The 19473-nt window shown below is 42.6% G+C and overlaps 3 protein-coding genes across 4 annotated transcripts; 2 read left to right on the top strand and 1 right to left on the bottom strand.

Annotated features, from left to right (window-relative positions):
* Positions 1 to 2: 2 nt before the first annotated feature.
* On the bottom strand, positions 3 to 6023 carry zmp:0000001048 (retinol dehydrogenase 8). Of its 2 annotated transcripts, none has more exons than XM_062532854.1 (7): positions 5899 to 6023; positions 4620 to 4754; positions 3977 to 4138; positions 2530 to 2709; positions 2278 to 2371; positions 1908 to 2091; positions 3 to 1112 (listed from the first exon to the last, which is right to left on the bottom strand). In XM_062532854.1, the coding sequence occupies exons 2-7, from the start codon at positions 4714 to 4716 to the stop codon at positions 897 to 899; spliced, it is 933 nt and encodes a 310-aa protein (XP_062388838.1). In that variant the 5' UTR covers positions 4717 to 4754; positions 5899 to 6023; the 3' UTR covers positions 3 to 896. The 2 variants fall into 2 exon arrangements, with proteins under 2 accessions (XP_062388838.1, XP_062388839.1); XM_062532855.1 differs by having other exon boundaries at positions 4620 to 4742; positions 5899 to 6016.
* Positions 6024 to 6364: 341 nt separating this feature from the next.
* Positions 6365 to 13039, top strand: shfl (shiftless antiviral inhibitor of ribosomal frameshifting). The gene is made up of 10 exons (XM_062532856.1): positions 6365 to 6538; positions 7141 to 7276; positions 7428 to 7477; positions 7657 to 7728; positions 8004 to 8045; positions 8163 to 8204; positions 9083 to 9238; positions 9988 to 10091; positions 10212 to 10369; positions 11936 to 13039. Exons 1-10 carry the CDS (start codon positions 6512 to 6514, stop codon positions 12199 to 12201), a joined length of 1053 nt encoding a protein of 350 aa, XP_062388840.1. The 5' UTR covers positions 6365 to 6511; the 3' UTR covers positions 12202 to 13039.
* A 2401-nt stretch (positions 13040 to 15440) lies between these two features.
* On the top strand, positions 15441 to 18065 carry LOC134077322 (heme-binding protein 2-like). Its single transcript, XM_062532857.1, has 7 exons — positions 15441 to 15679; positions 15916 to 15975; positions 16083 to 16164; positions 16301 to 16421; positions 16738 to 16886; positions 17162 to 17325; positions 17563 to 18065. Coding segments are annotated over exons 1-7 (651 nt in total). The 5' UTR covers positions 15441 to 15677; the 3' UTR covers positions 17636 to 18065.
* Positions 18066 to 19473: the final 1408 nt, after the last annotated feature.

Below are 19473 nucleotides of genomic sequence, written 5' to 3' on the forward strand. Positions count from 1 at the left end.
TCTTGAGTTGTGTCTTTTTTTTATTTTTATCTTAAGCCTCGTTTGACAAAACATTTTAAAACTGTTTGGACAACTACTTTCCTCATATTTGACTTACTAAATATTTGGAAACATGGAGATAAGTAGTATAAATCTGTCTACATATTTAGGCAGAAATCTGTGATCTTATCAGTACATCTCAGAGTTTCATAACTAAATAGAAGTTGAGTCTTGATGATGACCGCAAGGAGCTACCGTGTGCATCTCCAGGGCAAATGCCTTGGTATAGATAGCCTTGCGGACCAAGGACCCAGACATCAAAGTTTCTCTTGATTTTGCATTTTATTTTATCAACATGTCTTAACTTTAACCTTGCTTGATTAATGATCAGTTCAGGCTCAAGTCTAATGAGGTTAAAATTAATCATCAAAACTGAAATAGCTTCATGAAATAGCTACATTCTTAAAATCTTGAACAACATCCTGAGCCTGCTATCAAGTGCTGTCAGGTTATTTTGTTGACCTCTACTAGCTTTACATGATTGGAAATTAAGTCATGCTCAGTAAAGAATTACTATAATAAACTCCACTTCATCAGGCAGCTTGGTCAGATTCAGCAACAATAAATACAACTGAAAACAATCACCCATGAATCTGTAATGTTGTCAGTCCGTCAACTGTGACCGCATTCCATCATTGACAATCCCACTTCAATGAACCCGTCAGTAACAATCACAGTTTTGAGTAGGCTGACCAATCAGTGATTAGTGTCATACGTATGTTGGGGTAAAATCTACCTACAGACAAACTCTACTTGAAGAGACATGAGGAGCACAGGGGTTACTGTGTTCACACAGGCTCCAGGCTAATTCCTCTTTTCAGATCGGACGTCTTGCTGTCGTCCCGTGTCATGCCTCTTCATCCTCCACTCTTCCCCGTCTTCTTCGTCATCATCCTCATCAGGCTCAGGCTTGCGTTGAACACGCGGTCGTGCTTGAAGATCATCTTGTAGAAAGTGTCGATGGGCAGCCTGCCAGTGGGGTCGGCGTGCTTCATGGCTGTCAGGGGCTTGTACAACCGGTTGGTCTGGTGGCGGAAGGGAGGGTCTCTGGACACTATCAGCTCAAAGGTTTGCTGCAGAGAGTGAGAGACGCAATTAAGATTACTGCATGTTTTTGTGATCTCATGCATTAAACTACTGTTTACACATGTAAGCAGCATCTAATGCTCTCATGACAAAACGCATACCGTTGACACTATTAAAGGGGCTAAAGACAGCATATCATGAGCAAAAAGAAAGCAGAGAACAGTATTATTTTCAGGTAAATACCCAGCAATACATTTGCATGGCTTTATTCATCAAAAAGTGAGCTCTTAACCTGCTTATTGGGTCTTAAAGGTGAGTATCTTCTCTCCATAGTTGCAGTACAACTGCAAAAACCCAAAGCTAATAAGGGGATGGACAGGCTTAACTTAACCTCTTGAAGTCCCAGCTCTTCGACTTTTCTTCTAACACCACCAACGACCAGACACGCTAATTCTAGCCCTTTCCACCTGACTAGAACTTGACAGTATGGAAGCAGCACTTACTGCTGCGCTACCTTGCCCTTATCGCACTCTACTTGATTATTTCCCTTTTTGTCATGTAAAAGGTGAGAGATGGGGGGTCATCCCTATGTTCCCCGGGTCCTATGTTCCCCGGTTTTACCAAAAAGGGTCCTATGTTCCCCGGTCGCAATACATACCGGGGAACATAGGACCCTTTTCCCTTTTTGGGAAAAGCGGGGAACATAGGACCCTTTTTAAATTTGACCAAAAAAAAGGTTCTATGTTCCCCGGTCCCATTCAAAGTGGGGAACATAGGACCCAGGGAACATAGGACCTGGGGAACATAGGTACACTCCCAGAGATGGACAACAGCCTCATTACCTCAGCCACTTCCTCTGGAGTCTGTCCGAGCGAGGTGAACACCTTGCGTGAGTATGGCAGGTAAATCTGTCTGAAGATCTTGGCCGTCTCCTCGTCCGTCCCGGACAGGTCCATGTCCGCAGCGTCCTCGTACACCTTCCTCTCAAACTCAGTCACCACTGGACCTGGCTCCACTAACGTCATCCTGCAGCAAAACAAGGGGAATTCAACATCAAAGCTAAACAACATTTGACCAGTATGGACATTATCCATTGTTTTATTCAACATCAAAAGATGTGAGTGTGAAGTCTATGAGAATGTAGAATGAGAATGAGTAAGTATGAAAGTGATCAAATGCATGTACTACAGTAAATGTCATGTTTACACTCACTTTATGTTAAACTTCATAGCTTGCACAGCCAGGCTCTCACAGAATCCCTCTACAGCGAACTTTGAGGCGGAGTAGACGTCATTGAAAAGAAGGCCTAGCGAGGAGGACAAATGACAGGATTGGCCAACAACTACACGGAAGTTTCGGATTATTCTCTCACCAAACCATCTGCATGAGATGTGACACAAATATCTACCTACTCTCCGGATGGCATAATATGACCTAACTGTGCCACACACTTCAGGCGCTCACCCTGAATGCCCATGACGCTGCTCATGACGAGAATGTGCCCGCTCTGGCGTCTCTTCATGTCCGGCAGCACCTCCTTGACGAGCCGCGCCAGGCCGAAGAAGTTGGTGTCGAAGAGCTCCTGCATGGCGCCGACGCTCTGGCACTCCAGCGGACCGATCATGCCCACGCCTGCGTTGTTCACTGGGAGAGGAGCAGACTGCCAAGGGTCACTCCACGGAGCCAGCAGGCATGTGCTAACAACTCTGTCTGAAGTGCTTGTGGAGTCCTCAGGAGGGTGTGAACCAGAGACGGCAAAAGTACACACTCTCCGTACTCACGTAGAAGTACACATCTACAGTGTTACAGTAACAAATTAAGTATAAGCACTGATTTCATTTCTTTACTCAAGTAGAAGTAACAAAACACCGGCTCGCAATTGTACTGAAAGTATAAACGTAAAGAATATCCTAGCCTTTTGAAGTGCTGTTTTACCACTTGTTTCTGTCCACATAAGTAGAGTGTAGCCTACAAGGCCATAGGGCACCAGGACGGAGCAGATATAAATGACTCATTTTGTCAGATGTGTACGAATTTCCTTCCTTGTCTAGCCTTTCCTTCTGCATTCCATCATGGTGACAAGTTCACCTCGTCTAGTAAACAATCACATTTCCTCATTAGCAGCTGTAAAAGTCAAACTTCCTTCCAGATGAATAAAGTATTTCTCATCTTATCTTATGTTATCTTATCTTACTTGAGGTTGAAGATATTTAGGCATTTCAAGTTAATCACAGACACAAAGCTCTGAATAATAATCATAATCATAATCATATTAAACTTTACTTGTATAGCACCTTTCATACACAATGCAGCTCAACGTGCTTCACATTTGCAGCATTACATAGCCTTGCATAGAATACATATCCTTCAGGATACATAACCTCTCGTTCAGGTCTGCACCAGATTTGAGTTGTCGACCTCTGACTCAAATAATGAAGTACAAAATGTTTTTCTTCCTAACTGTATGCAAAAATTGTTTTTTGAAATTATAGAGCCCATATTTAGAGCAGCATTTATACTTCATGTGTTTTGTGTGTGCATATACAACTGCATGTGCATCCATGCTCCTATGGCTGCATATGGGCACGTGTGTGTGTGTATGTGTGTGTGTGTGTGTGTGTGTGTGCATGTGTATCGGTGTGTGTGTGTGTGTGTGTCTGTGTATGTGTGTGCATGTCTGTCTGTGTGTGCACATGTGTCTCTGTGTGTGTGCATGTGTGTGTGTGTGTGTGTGTGTGCCTGTACGTGTGTGTGTGCATGTGTCTCTGTGTGTATACGTGTGTGTGTGTGTGTGTGTGTGTGTGTGTGTGTGTGTGTGTGTGTGTGTGTGTGTGTGTGTGTGTGTGTGTGTATCCGTGTGTGTATCCGTGTGTGTGTGTGTGTGTGCTTGTGTATCTGTGTGTGTGCTCACCCAGAACATCCACCCGTCTGTCTGGCAGGCTGTTCACACACTCTCTGATGGAGTCCTCACTGCAAGCGTCCAGCTGGCGGATCTCCAGCGTGCGGTCCAGCGTCTCCCCAGCTGCCCTCTCCAGAGCCTGCCTCCGCTCCAAGTTCCTCATGGTAGCCACAACTGACCGCCGCCGCCACCCAGCCCCCAAGAACAGCACAGCACAGCAGGGCACATCTTAGTCGAGCAGCAACAGTCACAGAGTAGCTGAACTTGGTGATGCAAAAAAGAAATGCACAAGAATACCCCCCACCACCACCCATCCACACATAGACACCAGACACACACACACACACACACACACACACACACACACACACACACATATACAGACACAGATACACACACACACACACACACACACACACACACACACACACACACACACACACATAAACACACACAACTACACACACGCACGCACGCACACACACAATACAAACAGAACATGACCGTGTAGAACAGACTCACACACTAGACTTTGCTTAATGTAGCTTAGCAGAACGGACAAACACACACACACACACACACACACACACACACACACTTTCTTCACGCTCTGACATGGTGTTTTTCTACAGGAGAGGCCCTGGGAGTCTCTCACCTTTGAACCTCTTCAGCTCATCCTTGGCCAGACGCACCGCGACAGCTAATCCAATTCCAGAGGAGCAGCCCGTCACCAGAACCCTCCTGGTTCCCATGGCCTCTGCTGTTCAGGCACGTTATCCTGGAAGCAACACTGGGCCATTGTTCACACGATGGGATCACTCTCCTCATGTAATCATCACTGTTTACTGACTATGAATACACTGGGTCTAAATATTATAACGGCATTACAGTGCTGAAGTAACATTTTGTTTTTGTTTATTTGTTTGTTTGTTTGTTTGTTTGTTCGTTTTTAAACAACCTACTTCAAAACAACGAGATTGTTTTTTTAATTTTAGTTTGATTGTTTTGTTTTTAATCTGCGAAATGCACCCCCTCGTGAGTGTGAACACCTGCTATGTGGAGGAAGGGTGCTGTTGTGACTGCAGAGTGGAATAGTCCATATAGTTAGTATGGTGCTTATTCAATTATGAGACTGACGCTAGTGGTGTTAAATGGTGGCTATTGTTGATAAATTGTGTGATTGTTAAATCATGGGACTACTGCTGTAATAAAGAACATTTCTATTAAACTCGTGTAACACCACCACCAGCCCAGACATTTGTGTATTTATGACTGTGACAGTGAAGAAGGATCTGATGGGTATGATGAAGCCCCCCTCCCCCCCTCCCCCTCTCCTGAATTTGGATTTGACACTTTTGTATTTTTGTTAAATGTAAACAAATGTGTAATAACCATGTGGAGCATATTGCGCACAGCCCCCTCTGTTATATTGTCGTAGATCAGGCTAATCCTGATTACTTCTCCAAATCACATTTATATTCCCCTTTATTTCCTACAAAACTACAGCATCCCTCATTTTGTGCCCATCCAATGATTCTCTAGGCTAATGATTGTAGAAAAGAGAATAATTATTATCGTGAATTAGGCTAACCTCCATCCAGCGTATCAACACTTAAAGCCAAATGGTATGCTATAACCTCTGTGGGCCAACCAAACAATCATTATGACATAATGAATATGCTATAGCCTAATATTAAAATGCAGGGTTAGGCTTGCATTCTGAATGTCCCTGACAATCCCCCTTTCTTTACCATTCAAAGTTCCCATAATTCACATTAAACAGGCTATTGGGAAGCTTAATTCCAAGTTCACTTAAGATTCAACTGGACAGAATTATCTCGGTTACATAGCCTACATTACGCACACCTCCCGTGGATATCTAATAACATTGCCCGTTCTGTTTACTAAAGAATTGAACGTACTCGCATACAGACCTTAAAAGTCCAGCATGGCTGTATGCAAGACCTGTAATTCAAAGAGATAGTCGGTCCAAAGTGAAAATAACATTTGCGGTACTTTGCAGTCTGCTGACACACAGAGTGAACTGTGTCACGTAACGTGACCAACGTAATACACTGGTCAGCTTGCCAGGTCAGGAGGGGACAAAAGTGGGTCATGAGGCAGTGTGGGAATTGAAGTTCCAAATACATGTTTTCCGACATTTGCACTTGGCTTCTGAACCTTTCTTCTATTTCAATGTGTTCTGAAACAAATCTAATTATGTTTGTATGGCAATATTTGTATGACAATGTTGCAAACTACTGGCTAAATGTGTTAGAGTGATGAGTGTGTTTATGTTTATGTTGAGTCTGCCTATAGTAGCCTATGTGTGTGTGTGTCTGAGAGAGAGAGCGAGAGAGGGTGGGGTCACAGTTAAGAGTGCCCCCTGGTGGTCAATCGAAGTCTAACCTATGTCTGTCGTCTTGATATCAAACTGAAACTGATCCGATCTGAACAACAGAACTAGACCTGCTGAAAACGACTGTCAGATGGCCATTGTGCCCTATTTAAAACTTCGGGACTTGTCTTTTTAAAACTGCTGTTAACATGAATCGTCTTCAAGATGAGGTGGAGGTATGATCATGTAATTTTATTCAACTTGAGAATTTGAAGCGTGACTCCCTAAATTCCTTTCAAATGACAGGGTAGCTTATGCACGGAATATTTAGTGAATTCAAAGGAAAACGTTTACAGTAACATGTCGTCGAGGATGTTCATGCTACTTCCTAATACTACCGACTGCAACAAAGTAGCCTTCTGCTCCTACGGTTACAATCATGGACACAGCCTGATGAATAAATAAACACGCAACGGGATGTGCTATTTCAGTTGAGACGACATGTCAACAGTTTAACGATCTGAGTAATTTGCCTACAGTGCACACGGTCTCTGAATGAGGGAAAAGTGTGTTTCAGTCTATGTTTGCGTTGTTAATGGCATTTGTTTTGGTTTGACAATAGATTTTTGTATAAGTAAAATACTTTCCCCTCCAGAATTGTCACCAATGGCCAAATATTAGGCCCTTATATTAGATAGTAGGCCCTACCTTCCCAATTACAATCCGTTGAACTCTCTTTGTACCCAGATACATTTAGGCTACAGTAAAGGCTCAACACGTGTGTTTTAAAGTAGCCTACTTGGTCATGTGTTTCTCACTCAGAACATCTATTTTACAGCTGGAAATCAGTGTCAGAAGACTCAGAGAAAAATTTCATGGAAAGATTTCAATTGACAAGGCAGCTCTGCTTATGAGCCGATATGGCAATAACCATCGACGGATAGCCATGGAGATCGTACTGATGAAAGACAGAGGTAGAGAATCCGTTATTAATATAAGTCACAGGCCTACAACTAAGTGTCATGTATAACACCATTACATTTTAATATCTTTTTTTGTTTTGTTTTCATAGGCTATTGATTTCCATATTGATTCACTATGGATTTTTTATATCTTGCTGTGTAGAGCTTGACGATGAAGACAGACATGATTTAAAGAATGATCTCGTTGTTAAGGTAAGGTGCTTGTAATGTGTAGCCTACTTCAAAATGTGGCATCCTAAAGGGTATGTGAACACTGTTACAGGCACAAATTGTATTGTAGAAGTATTGTAGCCCAATATATATCACCATGGCGCCTGATGATGTCTCACACATTGTGACTAAGTCTCCCCCTTCTTCTGACTCTGGGACAGCATGTGGTGGAGAAACTGAAGGCTGAAGAGGAGAACCAAGCCGGGCCTCAGGCCCATTCCTCTGCCAGCCAGGTAGGCTACTGTTGGAGAATCCCCAACAACAGGGTGTACACATCAGAACACCCATAAAACCATATGAGCGTGTTAATCATTCTTGCAATTGTGTATGTGAACACTATGGGGGAATAATTGCTCTGTTGCTAGTTTGGAGTTAAACACGGTTTTAAACTCCAACTCTCAACTCCAACTCCAGTTTAAACTCCAACTAGCGACAGAGCAATTGCCCCTATAGTGGTAATGAATGCAATAACATGAGATATTGACAGCTGTACACCATAATCTCTCAGGCAGCCCCAAAAGAAGACAGATCTCGCAAGTCTGGTAATAAGGTCGGTGTATGCCTTTGCCTCTCTCATGAGTCATGATGGATAGTAGGCCTACAGTTCTTTGCATATGACACACTATTATTTATTTACTGATATCAAGCTATCTTCTCCTCTTCACAGTCCAAAGCAAACAAACAGCCAAACGAGGACAAGGACATCCAGGTGGGGGATTGGTTTGGATTGGCTTGCTTTTGTTTACATTCCACATGTTTTAGAATGCTGGCGCCTCATGACATTTTTCCAGTGCTGGTCAGTATTTATGTAAAGTAGTCAGTAAGACACTGTTGACAGGGTATGTCAGGGAAGTGAGCTGGGAGAATGCAATACCATTCGTTCAACCCAGGGGTGCGTTTCCCAAAACCACATTTGCTAACCTGTTAGCAACTTAGTTGGTTGGCAATGGGAAATTACATTGCAACCAATAAAGTTGCTATCTTAGAAACTATGGTTTTGGGTAATGTACCCCAGACTGATACAGCTTACTCTTCCTAATGGAGTTGACAACTGCTGTGCTGTGCTTGTTGGTTGGTTGGCACAATCTCTTTACTAACCATGTCTTGGGGGGAATTTATAAGTGTGTTTTTAAGTTCATAAGGTCTTATGAGGTCAATGCTTTTATTATCCTAATAATTTTATAGCATTATTACACTATAATAATACATCAGGCACTAAAGAGATATGCTGTCGTTCATTTGCTCACAACATAGAATTTGAATGACTTTTTGAGGAAGTCCCTCTCGTCAGATCCTTGACAGAAACAGCCATTTTATCGTCACCTCTCTCTCTCATGGTGCACTAGCACAATAATGCTGCTGATTAGTAAACAAATTTGGACACCATTTTATTTATTGCTAAAGCTTTAAAATGGAATTGAGATATGTGTTTGTTTTGTATGGTTTGAATGTTTGTCTGCGTATTTGTTGTATGTTTGTGTATGTGTTTCACTTTGTGGTTTATATATGCATCAGTGTGTGTCTGTTTAATGTGTGTGTGTGTGTGTGTGTGTGTGTGTGTGTGTGTGTGTGTGTGTGTTTCTTCAGGAACTGGGCGAGCGTCTCCGTGTGCTGCCCCTGACACAGGCGAATGTGCGCATGTTTGACAACGCACAGCGTGACCTCATCCCATGTGTCTTGCACCAGTTTGCCTGCGAGCGCTGTGACAACGACTGGTGGCGGCGCGTCGCACAGAGGAAAGCAGTACGACATCCACTTCCTCTAACACTTCCTGTATTCACATGGTTTTGTTTCTTTTAACTACCATAAAGCACTGTCCTGCAGCGACAGCGACACAATGTGGCTAATACACAGGAAATTACTACTATCTCCTGTATTGTGTCTTATTGTTGCCTTAGCACGTAAGGTTCCTTAGTTCCTTCCTGTTAGAGCAATATTACTGGACCACCACATAACCTCTATGTGTTCTCATTTGATGATCATGATTGTTTACCTACTGATGATTTCCCCCCCCCATTGATATTTGTCCAATATCAATGGAAATGTGCACACAAAGTAATACTTAGGAACACTGCCCAGCAACATTGCTCAAAAAAATAACTTGTATAAGTATCACCTGCTTTGGTGCCTTGATGGTATGGTAGTGAAGAGACGCATTCTTTTCAACGTATGGTCATTTTTTAAATTAGTTTTCATTTTGTATTGCTCCTTGGTCAGTTTCTAGCTTAGTTATTGCTTTGTGCCAGTCTTTTTGTGTCTACCAGGTTAATTGTCATTTGCTACAAACTAATGAATCTATTCAAACCTCTTAGATAATCCTGTAGAGAAAATGTCAATAGCTCTATATTATCTCCGTTAGTCTCATATCACAAAGCCCCTGAAGTAAGTAAACAGGAGTATCGTTTAGCCCTTTTCTAATCAGATAACACTTTATTTAAGGCACCCAAACCATATAATGCTGTGGGATGATTGTGTGTATGTACTCACAACAGGTGTCCCGCTGTCGGAAGTGCAAGAGGAAGTATGACCCTGTACCTGAGGGCAAGATGTGGGGCATTGGAGAGTTCCACTGCCCCAACTGTGCTCGCACTTTCAGGTTTGGACACTTGGCAACTCAAATGATCCAGTCCTTTGGCCATTGCGCCTACACTGTTATCTCTGATAACCATCAGCTATTGTAATATGAGTTGACTTGATATCTGTTTGTGACCATTAGGGGATTTGGAAGGATGGATTTGGGCTCGCCTTGCTACGGCTGTCGCTCCGTCATTACCCCAACCAAAATTTTACCGCCTCGCCGCAATGTGATGGGCGATGGACCGAGAACAAAGAACCCACACAGCTGCCTTGCTGAAGACTGCTACAACAGACAAGGTATGAGTTTGCTGTAATGAAGACAGACCACTAGAGGGCGGTATTGTCAAATGCTGATACTGACCTATGCCCTGGACTCTGATGAACAATATGACACTGAGGGCCCGAGTTCAGTGGCTATATAGGTAGAGGGAAGCTATGTCAAGGCGGGACTCTGAAATGGGCGAGACCTCTCCGGTGAAGTGAAATTGAATTAACCAGTCACATGCAACCAGTGTTAAATTCTGATCTATCTCTCTGTCTTTTGTTAATTAACTACGCAGTCAAACTCGCATCAAAGTCAAAGCCCAGAGAGAATTGTGAAAGCCATTGATTGCTGATTAACTTGATTATTGAAAATATTCCACAATTGTTTTATGACAATAGCAATAGAACATAGTAGCCACACTCACACAAATTGCATAAAGACTCAAATAGCATGTCACCACACTGACCATGTGAAAACTAGAATGTGTATGCTTCAGATACAGTAGGCCTACACTTTGAATTTACCTTGGTAATAATGCTATTTTGTCTTCTTTTGTCAATTACTGGTATGTAGCTATGTACTGTACCTTACAGTAATAACATAATGATTAACATCCTGGGCCCTAATTAGAATAATGGGCAAAGTGCTTCTTAAGTCTTAAGACGAGTCAGCTCCCACGTTTAACGCGATAGCTATAGTTCATACACAAGAAGAGCTTTGCTTGATGATAGTCTGGCTAACACCAGACAAAGCCCAATCTTTTGAGATTGAACATTAGTCTGGGGAGTCTGCGTTACCGTATATTTCTACTGCACAAGAGGTGTGATCAATGGGCGTAGTTCGGATGACTCTGTACGCTTGGACAGTCCTTCAACCAATCAGACAAACGATCCAGGTACGCCTGGTGGATAAGCCAGTTTGTGATTGGTTCCAGCAAACGTGGAATGGAAGCAGGAGAGATAAATGTCATAAAAATGCACACATGCAAAACGCACAACAACATAGACAAACGGCTATAGAGTAATACATGGCACAACACCAGCAATTCTTTTAGTGGATATTCAACATGGAGTATCAGAACATTCTTAACTAAATTAAAGTACCCAGAAGATGGTCAGGTCAGGTCAGGTCACAGGTCAGATATTAGATTGACTGTAGTTACTGTGTGAGTGAATCATGACTGACACCCAAATGTCTCCATCCATCTCTGCATGTCGGCTCTGCATATCGGCATAAACCAGTCTGTGATTGGTTCCAGAAAAAGTGTAACGGAAGCAGGAGAGATAAACATGCAGGTTTCCAGCCTGAGCTGCAGGGCGAAATCCTGTCACCGGCAGATCGGGCTGGGTTTGCCCATTCTAAGACTTTACACTTTGGCCCCTTAAACTTAAATTAGGTCCTTATTATGTTTGTGTTAAATCATCTTATTGTGTTAAAATCACTGTATGTGTTTTACACTCATGTGTAAAATGATCTATGTTGAGTACATATACACTTGGGTTTGGCTCGCTCTTGTACTATAGTTCTCTCGTTAAGCCAGCTCTGGCCTTTTCAAGCCGGCTCTCTAACCTCCTGCTGCTGCTCTGCTGTTCTTGCAGAACCCCACGTTCCGGGGACCGAGTGCGTCCACCCCCGCAGTCGCCAGCGGAACAACAAGCCCCGCGTGATCAACCCCAGCGACACGCACATCAGCTCCGGCTCCACCGTCAACACCTGCCTGAGCCAGGGCAGCATCCTGGACCTGTACGACCTGGTCCGCGACGACCTGGAGGACGTCATCTACGAGGACAGCGAGGAGGACGAGGAGGACGACGAAGAGGAGGAGGGGAGAGAGTCCGACAGTAGCACAGGCAACATCAGATAGAGACGATGAGGCTCCCGTATGCTGCAGCTAAAATAGTCATCTCGCTGTCTGTGGCTTGAAAGTCACACATGGTACGTCTTAAACAGATTATTATGCATTTCTTCACACAGCTTTAGGTAATCAGGGAATGGTGTAAAAAATCCTCTCAAAACATTAAATGACAGGTTTCTGTGCTCCCACCAAATATCACACTATGCCTTCTGTATATTTTTCTATGCAAGAATTAAGCAGTGACCATTTAATCTGTCATACAGTTAGTTCATGGCTTTCAGGACATTGTCATACCCCAGGTTCTTTTGTTTACACTTGCTATATTTCAATACAAATGTGTGTATTTTTTTAATCAGTGTGTCCATGTTTATATGAATTTGTCTAAAAGAAAAAATGGTCTAAGAAATGTAATGTGTATATTATTATGATAATGGGAGACACTGCCCAGCCCTCTGAAAGGTGATACCACAGAGCCAGTCTGCTATTCTTTGTCCAGGAACACAAAGGAACCTAAATCCAATATGACTATTACACTTGCACAAAGCAGTGGGTGAACTCAATGTAATGCATGTTCTATGAAAGTTGGCCTTAGACAGAGATGTGCTTTCTTAATGACTGTTTTTGTAATTCCCTTAATGCACCCCGGTGTTAATCTCATAAGATTGAGCGCCACGCCTTCATTATGGGACACCTCTGTTTGTCCGACACCTAATGATTACATAAGATAGGGTCTGTGGGGTGACCGGCGAGACAATGCGTGCAATTATGTAATAGCTGCTAAATGAAATGACATGTGCCTTATTTGTTGTTAGGGATATATATCCCTATTAAAAGATTCTCAAGCAAATATTTTTTTTTGGATTGATGGGGGGAAATGGAACGTATACTTTGCAATACAAATGCTATTTTCCCATGTGGGCTCTTGTGTGTCTGGGTGCTTTGAGATCTAGGTTGCAATATTGCACGGGTGGGACGAAGCTGACCCTTTGTCCCGGTAGAGAATAGCATTCCTCTCTCGGGGATTAGATTTGGTGTGAGAAGGAGGGAAGAATGGTAGTTAAGCGACAGGTCTGAAGCCCGGTGATTACGGGGGTTTGCGTTAAAGGGCAGGAGACTGAAACTGATTATGCTCGTGCTACCCTGCACCTCACTCGCACGGCAGCGGTGTCGAAACTCTCGGACCCACGGGACTTCCTTTTCGCCTTTGTTTGAGCTCCTGGGCGAAATCGCTGTGTAGCCGTGTAACCATCCCACACACCTGTAGTGTGCGAGGCTGAGAGGGGAACACAGGTGAACACACCACTCGTGTTCCCCGTTCCCAGAGTCCTCTTAAAAGGTCAACAGTACCGCACTGCAACAGACTGGGTAGTTCACAAGAATCATTCATCGTGTTTCATATTGACAGCTCTCTCTAACCTTCTGTATGGACATCCACATACTATTCTCATGTAATGAGGATGGATGTGTGTGTCTTTCTTATGTACAGTCTCGTGTCTCTAGCAGACAGTAAAATCTAGTCTGGCTATCACCATACTAAGCTCAATCTTTTAAGATTCAACATTAGTATGGGGAGGCTGCGCTTTGTTTCTACTGCACAAGAGGCGTGATCAATGGGCATCGTTCAAATGAATCCGTACGCTTGGATAGTCCTTCAACCAATCAGACCAACGATCCGGTGCGTCTTTTGGATGAGCTAGTTTCTGATTGGAGCCAAAGGTTCTGGCAGAGAACAGAGGAGATAGATGTGCAGGTGTCCAGCCTGAGCTGCCAGGCGAAATCCAAATTCGCCGGCAGGTCAGGCAGTAAAATCTGCTGTTAGACCTAAACATGGTCGCTTCCAACTCTGGAACCAACTTTTGGTTGACATCAAGAAGGCCCCTGTAGCCAGTTATAAATCTAGACTGAAGACCAAACTGTTTTCAGATGCCTTCTGCAAACTTCACTGAGTTACAAATTCTGAATGTGCACTCTTAAAATGAATGTGTTGAAAACAACATATCTCTGTGTCCAGATAGGGACAACACAGTTTGTGTTGTTTCCAACACATTTGTTTTAAGAGTGGGTCTTTTAATTATTCTACCTTATGTCTTTTAGGTTGTCTTTTTAATCATTCTTCATTCTTGAATGATTCTGTTTGTGTGTTTCATTTAGTCTTTTTCATTATGATCTCTAATGTTTAGACTGTTCCTTGATTATTGCCCACCCATGCTTTTATTCACTATTACTGTTTGCTTTTATTTGTGTAAAGCACATTGAATGACCTGTGGGTATGAATTGTGCTACTGTATATAAATACATTTGACTTGACTTGATTTGACCAGGAGACTGGATTCACCAATTGAAAGGTGTTCTTTCATTCCTGGTTTAGACTTTGGTTAGATTTTGGTGTTGGATGAGGGTGGCTAAGAGACAACCTATTATCTACGTCAGTGGTTCCCAACCCGGGGTCCGGGGACCCCAATAGGGGTCATTGCAGGGGGTCCGCACAATGTTGCTTTGATGAGGTTACCAAAATTACATTTTCACACATTACATGTATAAAATCCCCAAAACACACCAAGTTGGATAATCAAAACTCTGTATAGTCCAAATGAAAACATATTTTTGTCCCATATTTAAATTCATGTAGTTATTTATTACCTCTGACTTCTGAACTTGCATAAGCAACCTTCAGGTCAGGCTTGGCTAGGCATCCCCAGACCCCGATTGTTGAATAAAACAACGTCTTGTGTGTGTAGGAGTTTGTGGTGTCTTACATACAAGCAAGGCGGCCTTCAAGGTTTTTGGGAAACACTGGTCTATGTGTTATGTCTATGTTTTCATCTAGTTCTCATTTGCAGTAAAAAAAAAAAAGGATAACTACACTTGGTAGAGAGCTTACCCCAGTTAGTTTTGACACTTTATCTGAACATAGGGGGAAGTTGGAGGAATAGTCACCTCAGATTAAGCGAATCTATATGTGTGCCGACAACAATCCTTCTTTCCCTGTTTTTGTGAAATCCTGTGAACAAATCAACCAACCAAAAAATAAGATGGACATGAGAAGAAATATAACCTGATTGTGGAGGTTTTTGTGTATATAACACTTTTAATGTTAGATTCTAGTGGTTTGCAAATGTGCAGAGATTTGAATGATATGCAAGTGAACAATGAGTGTTATGTACAGTAGAGACAATCATGAGCCTGACGTTGTTATGGGAAGAAAAGTTACGCAACTTCATTGACTTCACATGATCTCCTTTCTATCTCAACACGTGAGGCAGCAATCAAACGTCTTTGACGGGTATTTAATTTCTCTGAAAAGCCTTGTGTGTACACTGCGTGAGGTACGTTTACAAGTATTACATGACCGAGGGATGGGAGGATGGGTGGAGTCCGGGTGGAGACAGTGCACTTTCATAACCTGGGGGAACTTTAAATAGCGGAGGACTGGAGGACAAACATAAACAAACATTCTCACAGGCTAACGACACCCACTGGAGAAAATGTGAGTATTATTATGTGTGTGTATTTTTAACTTAAGTTTAACTAAGATTTTTATAACCATCATTAGTTATGCGTAACAACATAATCATAAAATACCATTTTAAAGATTTTTAGGCACACTAGGCTCACTTAAAAGCTTTTGCAAATTTTAGTTGTTTACTGTAATTGTTCATTTTTATTTTTTATGTTAAGACCTGCCTTTTTTCTTGTTGATTTCACAACTATCATCTGTTCCAGGGTCTATGTAGCAGGAATAATTGTGTTGGCGTTCGCCTTGGCAGTGGAGGCCAAAGTTGGGTACGGTTGTCAACACCTTAGTCCATAAACACAAACAATACATGATGCTGTCAGCTCAACAGACAGTTAGACGTTAACAACTTTAACGATTTTTTTCTCCTCCTCAGTGATTCTAGTCTATCCAGCTTCTGCTCAGAGTCGGATGAATGTCTTCTGTATAACCTCACTTGCAAGGGGGTCGGCTACGAGGTATGTCATTTTGCACAATAACCTGGCAGATATCTAAGCTCAGAGGCGCAGGTTTAGTGTACTGTAAGTGGACCAGGCTTCAGCTTGGCTGGTGTCCCTGCATGAGGGACAGAGAAAGTGACTCGTTGTGTTCCAGGTGCGCAGGTATGAGGCCACCAAATGGGCGTCTGTCGAGGTGGAATCCGTCTTCATGGAAATGGCCATCAGCAAAGCTTTCTGGAAACTCTTCAGATACATCATGGGGTCCAATGAGGCTGGTGAGCTGCTGTGTGTGTGTGTGTGTGTCTGTGTGTCTGTGTGTGTGTGTGTGTCTCTACGTGTGTATGCGTGCCTGTAAGTGTGTGTGTGTGTGTGTTTGTGTTTGTGTTTGTGTGTGTGTGTGTGTGTGTGTGTGTGTGTGTGTGTGTGTGTGTGTGTGTGTGTGTCTGTGTCTGTCTGTCTCTCTGTGAGAAAGAGAGAGAGAGAGAGAGAGAGAGATGGACATGGCCAAGAAATATAGAGAGGATGGACAGGTGATTAAAGTTAATCATTGCATCTGTACAAACTGGACAACACAGTGTTTTCATTCCGCAGGCATAAAGATTGACATGGCAGCGCCCGTTATCATCAAAGGCCCAGACAGTCGAAGCATGTGGCAGTCATCAGGCTTCACCATTAACTTCCTGCTGCCTTCCACCTACCAGCTCAACCAGGCTCCTGTTCCCAAGCCCATCGACAGCGCCGTACGTCTGCACAGACAGGACACGAAATGCACAGATGTTATTCACAAGTAGCAGTAACAGACAGAAAAGGAGAACATTTATGAAACACTCATTTGTTAACATTAACAGGTGTTTGGAAAAAACATTTAAAAACAGCGCTGAAGGTTTGGTCTCGGGGTCACCCAACAAGCACAATAATAAACTAGTTTATGTACCATCAAAATGATTTTTGGAAACGATATTTAAAAGAAAAGAGGTAGGGGTCCTGTAATGGTTGCATAATCTTTGTTCCATAGGTGAGCATCATTGAGACGCCTGACATGCAGGTTTATGTGAAGAGCTATGGAGGCTGGATGTCCTTTATCTCCTCAAGGATGCAGTCTCGTGCCCTGAGGAGCGCTATGGACGCTGCCGGAGCATCCTACGTCAGGGGGTACCACTATGATGTTGGCTACAACAGGTATGAAGCAAACCATTCGACAGGATTGAAAAACTGGATTTGTGGAAAATGTTTTTACATTTCCGTGTGTGTGTGTTTGTGTGTGTATTTGATTGTGTTTTTGTATGTGTGTGTGTGTGTGTGTGTGTGTGTTTATGTTTTTGTGTGTGTGTGTGTGTGTGTGTGTGTGTGTGTGTGTGTGTGTGTGTGTGTGTGTGTGTGTGTGTGTGTGTGTGTGTGTGTGTGTGTGTGTTCCAGCCCTATGAAGATGACAAACAGGCACAATGAGGTGTGGTACGCAGTGGAGGGCGAGCCTGTGTGCGCTGTGTAGCAGCTACCTGGAGCTGAATGAAGCGGGAGTTGAGGAGGGAGGAGGAGGGAGCTCTTTCCACATGTTACATCAGCTAACTACTTGGTGTTGCAGGGACTATTCATTGTGCCATGTACATGTATCTTCTGTAGAGGACCCCATTCATTAGTCCTGTTTTAGGACCGTTTTTTCCCCAAATGTATTCACCTTATTCACGCGGCGGCCATTTTGTAAACCAAAACGAGGCAACAGGGTACACTTATATCATCAATGCATTCTCGCCACCTACTGAAGAATGCATAGAAAACAACAATCCTATTGTTTGTGTACATTGTAGCCTCGTTTTACACAATGGCCACTGTGAGAGTAAGGTCTTGAATAGTCTTGATAGTTCAGACTGATCTTGATATTCATAAAATTGCAGCACTGTGTTTTGTTGGGAACCAAATAAATGTTTGTTATTTCTTTAGCATTACATGTGTGTCAAAGGAGTTATTCACTTGGGTGGTTTTCTCAGGGACTGGCCTGATGTGTGATCTGAGAATAACCTGGACAGTGCACACCTTAAGCATTAGGGGGAATACTGCTCAATTGGGGGAAAAGATGTCGGAGACAGTATTGTACACAGGTCAGATAAATAGATGACAAGTCATAAAAAAAATATACACACACATGCACAATTGAAATTTAAAGCCACGTGCCATTTGCCTGGAGATCAGATGAAATCTTAGAGCACATTTGAACGGAAAATGACAGGCATCTATAACGTAGCCTAGCCTAGACATAGGCCAGAAAAATAACTGACGAGTAATACATAACACACACACACACACACACACACACACACGTATCTCTAATGCAAGTATGTAAGGGACATTCAATTAAACTTAAGCAAAGTCCAATAACAGAACATTTTCTCAGGCAAAGGTCTGCATCATACAGTAATGTTGATATGCGTTATGTATATTATGTATATGATACGTGTACGTATATGTGTGCATATGTGTGCATAACAGTTCAACCATTTCAGACAGGTTGGTGGCTGCCCAAAGAGTTTCTTTTGACCAGTAATAGAGAGAATGACTCATTCCTCAAAGGGCTTGGTTGCAGACAAAAAGCGATTTGAAATGTATCATAAAAGTGTAGGGTAATGTGAGACATGTCAAACTATTAGAAATGTCCAAAGAATTTCTTCAGACACACGAGTATATACAGTGAGCATACAATATAAGAATATTTAGGTATGTAGGGTTCAGGCTATTTCTCATCTCAAATTACAGTTTTTCTCTATCGCTTTGATGCTTGAGTCAACTCTGACATTCAAACAAATTAACATGCAGGTCTAAACAGAGGCACTCTGGCCAAAATGTCACATTTTGCTTGCAAAAGACTTGAATTCTGAAAATGTTTAAAACATGCAGCAAAAACACATTTTTTGCTCTGTTCACATTGTGAACAAATGTGACCTTTTCATTTTAAGTTCATCTGAGAATAAATTCCATGAAGGCAACCTTGTTGACACCAGTCAGCATATCTCAATTGAGATTGAGAGTGGGTAGGCCTATTAGAAGACTACATTGACTCACAACTTCAAGGGCATAAGCAGGGAAATTAAATGTATTGGTGTATTCAACTCTTACCAAATGGTTTCAGAAATACAATATCAAAGTCTATCATGTTTTTTTTTTAAAACAAAGATTTTAAATACAGTTGTTTGTACAGTTCCGAAGAAAATGCACGTCAGTTTAACCGTGTCGCAATCAGGGCAGTCTTAAATGAGTGTCAATGGCCTCATTGAACGACCGACCTGCAGAGCGAATTCAAATTTGTCTTCTTCTCCCAGGCCGCCATAAAGGTAC

This window comes from Sardina pilchardus, chromosome 3, assembly GCF_963854185.1.
Source record: "Sardina pilchardus chromosome 3, fSarPil1.1, whole genome shotgun sequence".
Classification (NCBI taxonomy): domain Eukaryota; kingdom Metazoa; phylum Chordata; class Actinopteri; order Clupeiformes; family Clupeidae; genus Sardina; species Sardina pilchardus.

Coding starts and splice junctions, on each gene's coding strand:
- LOC134077322 (XM_062532857.1), top strand. Junction 16,165..16,300: donor GCAAGGGGGTCGGCTACGAG/GTATGTCATTTT, acceptor GTTGTGTTCCAG/GTGCGCAGGTATGAGGCCAC. Junction 16,887..17,161: donor CCAAGCCCATCGACAGCGCC/GTACGTCTGCAC, acceptor TTTGTTCCATAG/GTGAGCATCATTGAGACGCC.
- zmp:0000001048 (XM_062532854.1), bottom strand. CDS start 4,716: ATGGGAACCAGGAGGGTTCTGGTGACGGGCTGCTCCTCTGGAATTGGA. Junction 4,139..4,619: donor TGAGCTGAAGAGGTTCAAAG/GTGAGAGACTCC, acceptor GGCGGCGGTCAG/TTGTGGCTACCATGAGGAAC. Junction 2,372..2,529: donor CAGCGTCATGGGCATTCAGG/GTGAGCGCCTGA, acceptor CCTCCTCGCTAG/GCCTTCTTTTCAATGACGTC.
- shfl (XM_062532856.1), top strand. CDS start 6,512: ATGAATCGTCTTCAAGATGAGGTGGAG. Junction 6,539..7,140: donor GTCTTCAAGATGAGGTGGAG/GTATGATCATGT, acceptor TCTATTTTACAG/CTGGAAATCAGTGTCAGAAG. Junction 7,277..7,427: donor CGTACTGATGAAAGACAGAG/GTAGAGAATCCG, acceptor CTTGCTGTGTAG/AGCTTGACGATGAAGACAGA.